At 33.4% G+C, this 3,561-nt stretch overlaps 1 protein-coding gene across 2 annotated transcripts in view; it reads left to right on the top strand.

Moving 5' to 3' along the window:
* The window catches only part of LOC117173448 (chymotrypsin-1-like), a 62,602-nt gene that overhangs the window by 27,498 nt on the left and 31,543 nt on the right, over window positions 1-3,561 (top strand). For both annotated transcript variants that reach the window (XM_033362024.1, XM_033362023.1), the window contains exons 2-4: window positions 737-831; window positions 1,064-1,170; window positions 1,307-1,457. In XM_033362024.1, coding sequence (XP_033217915.1) covers window positions 737-831; window positions 1,064-1,170; window positions 1,307-1,457 — 353 coding nt within the window. The remainder of the gene's footprint in view (window positions 1-736; window positions 832-1,063; window positions 1,171-1,306; window positions 1,458-3,561) is intronic.

Raw genomic sequence — 3,561 nt, 5'->3', positions numbered from 1 at the left:
AAAATTGGCAGCGTTGCAAACTTCTGTTTCTCGAGCGGTGGTCCGATAGGTGAACGGTACGTAGCCAGCTCGCACCGCACTAGCGCGGCAGATTGCACGCGATTGGTTGGCGCTCTGTGTGTGTATGTGTGTTCACGGACGGCTCGTGAGTGAGCCATTTGCAGGATACTGCACACGTATTTTCTTGTGCGAACACCTTTAGAGTTATAATATTATATATATTGCAATAACAATAATAACGTAATGATGTAATTAAAATGTAATTAAAGGTATAATAAAAATTTAATATTGTACGAATCACATTTAACTTCCCGTAGTCTTTGTCACTAAATAATGTCTTAACATTAATTTTTGACTTAGGGCTCTGGATTGAAAAAATATATACGAAAATTTAAAAAATATGAAACTTTTGAGACTTATTTTAAACTCCTTTCCGAATAATGTTTAGAAATTTTTTGGTTGTTTTTAATGATACACGGATGCGTTTTCGACAGTGAAATATAGATATTGATTCAGCTGGTATTTTCCTTTACTAGAGGGTGTTCTGATTCATTGTATTTTCTTATTTTATAAGATTATTTTCGTTCACGTGATTCAAAAGCGGACATTTTAAACATCACTTTTAGATCTCTTTTGATCCCAGATGAAAAAGTTATATATATTTTATATTTATTCTTAAAATTGTGAGAATTATTGCATTTATTACTATTAAACCCTAATGAATATTATTTTGAAGATGAGTACGTCGTCCCGGTTTCGGATTATTACAATTCTAACTCCAATCGATTGTTAGAAGAACGGCGGGCAAACATCCTGGAAGCACCCTTCATGGTGAGAACAATAAAGCAAGAAATAATAATTAGAAAAAAGTGATTGATTCCGTACATTTTCTGGCAAGTATTTTATTTTATGTTATTATAATAGAATACATATGTGAGGCAATTCTAAAATAATTCACCGAATGACAAATATTAATTTATAGCAAATAGATGGGATCAATGACGTTTTTTAAGTTTATTTACGCAAGATAGGAAATTATTTGGATTTTTATTTGGAATTTTAGGCCGTGATATTTGCAGACATTTCATTTGAACACTTGTGTCCATATAGTATTGGGGTAATAGTTTCGAGCCGCTGGATTCTGACAACAGCGAAGGCACTCAAATGGCAGTGAGTAATTTAGTATAATATTAGAAATTGCAGATTTTTAAAACTTCTTATTACTGTAATTCATATTAAGACTTGTATCTTTCAAAAATATTCGAGATGAAACATCGATTATTTATATAATAAATTTATTTCACAGGAGCGGCAAGGATTTGAAGGTTTTAGTAGGATTAGATGACATTACTCGCATCCAAGAGAAAGTAAATACATACGGTTACTCAGTAGATAAACAGGTTTTGCATTCCGATTATAAATTGAATGAAGTATACAATGACATTGCACTGATTAAGGTAACGTAAAAACGAATGATTAAACTATGTACATTTGGAAAATTTATATATTAAGAAATAATTGTAAATTTTTTATTTCTTTTGAATATCCCATACTAGAATATGAATTTGTCGGTGGTTGTTTGAAGATTTTTAAAACCCTTCGACATTTCCATACATCATTATGGTAAAACTTCCATACAGTTATTGAACTTTGATGCGCAGCTGTAGCTGGCGCACCGGAGTGAACCGCGCATGTGTTGTAATCATGGTGAATGAAGGCAGAACGAAGAGAGTAGGGATAATCTAGTCATGGCATTAATCGATTAATGCAGTATATTTTCAGCGATTATATGAAACTTTTGGCATTGTGAGTTTGTGACAGAAAGAACAGTGATATTTAAAATGCAAATATGCTTTTGGAGTAAAAGAAGGCGGATAAAATAAGACATGCAAAATTCTTGTAATATGGGGTAAGTTAATTTTATATATGTATATCTGTTATGTAGAAAACAAGTGAATTAAAATGTTGAGAAATTTATGTTAGGAAGGATAATTTTAAAGTGGTGATACTTATTAAAACATGAAACTTCCTAGAATACTATAAAAATGTGGTTTACAAAATACATCATGCTGGTTTCAATTTATAATACATAAAAAGGCAAAATGCACTGATGGCCCAGTGATCGCGATTTAAAATTTGTTCATGCCCGAGTAATCTTGTGGTTTCCACACAGTCTTTGCGGAGCGACTGAAATTATTTTAAAAAAATTTGTTCAGCAATTGGAAAGGAAAATCAACGTTTTCTTTACTAATTAATTACCTTATACTTGTGCTTAAACACAATTACGAAACTTGGTGTTAAACAATCACATGTTTCTGAGATTATGTTTGAGGTGACGTTGTATTGATGAATGCAAAATCGTGAGCACTACTCTGTTATACATACTGATTGGTTTTTTCTATATGGATTTTATACAAATAAATCATTGTTAAAAAATAATTACTGAAATAAAATTTGGACAACTTACCCTCAGCTATCGTTCTATGATCTGATTGCTGGAACAACAAGGCTTTTCTAGTATCCCAGTAATTGTGGCCGTGCTTAGTGGACCTCTTTAAATTCTGTAAAGGGGGAACACCTGGTACAACGGGTTGCCATGATACAGGTGCCCGAATTCTCGATGATTCATCCCGAACGCTAACATTCAATTGTGCACAACTCATAAGGAATTTATCAAATTACATTTTTCATGCCGGTTTGAAAAAAGCTATTTTAATGAGGTTTACAATAAAAATAATCAATAAATAATGAAAACATTATATCACGTTGGCTTTTCATTTAAAAAACGTTTTTGAGTTTTTCCCCAAAATCAGCATTTTTTATTTTTCTTTAGTTTAATTATTCTAGAAGAAAGCTGGATTTTTTCTCTTAAAAAGTATCCCAAAACGAATATGAGATAGAAAGTATTGGTTGAGTTGTATAAGGTTATATGAGCGTGGGTGCCTCGCGTCAACTAGCTACGGCGCTGATGGGCGTACTGTATAGGCTCAGTGGTTCTAATACTTGATCAAGATGAATTTCCCGACTACGTGTAACGAATGTTTTATTTTATGTGCACTTTTATCTATCTTAAGAACGATTTAGTTATTTTCAATATTAAATTTTTAATATGGTGTCATTGTAGGAAAACAATAGTTAATAATAAAATAATAAGCTATTTTGGTGGACTGTTCTGCTGGCCTGTTATATTTCCAGGTGGTTTTTGATTAGTCCATTTGCCTCCATTATTTTGGGGAGATTTTTGTGTTAATCTCTTCGCCTAAAACAATTTGAAGTGCTTTTCGGTGTGAGTCTCCTTATCTTTCACATTTCGAAGACGTTTTTTTACATGAGTCCCTCCGTTCCCAGATGCAAGCAAACGATGACGCGGATGCATCCTCATATGCGTGACAGAAGCATCGCACGGCGTGCGCGTATAGTGCGAGCACATGATGCGGGTTCTTGTAGACGGTATTTATATAGATGTCGGGAGAACCTGCTCATCGATAGATGTGTCTGCAAAGATGCAGCATTCTACCAGCGTGACCTATCGATGGCCTGGATTGATTATCGGAAAGCTTT

Source organism: Belonocnema kinseyi, chromosome 5 (assembly GCF_010883055.1).
Source record: "Belonocnema kinseyi isolate 2016_QV_RU_SX_M_011 chromosome 5, B_treatae_v1, whole genome shotgun sequence".
Taxonomy (NCBI): Eukaryota; Metazoa; Arthropoda; class Insecta; order Hymenoptera; family Cynipidae; genus Belonocnema; species Belonocnema kinseyi.
Note: the sequence above shows the minus strand (reverse complement) of the source record. Positions and strands in the feature narration are given on the sequence as shown.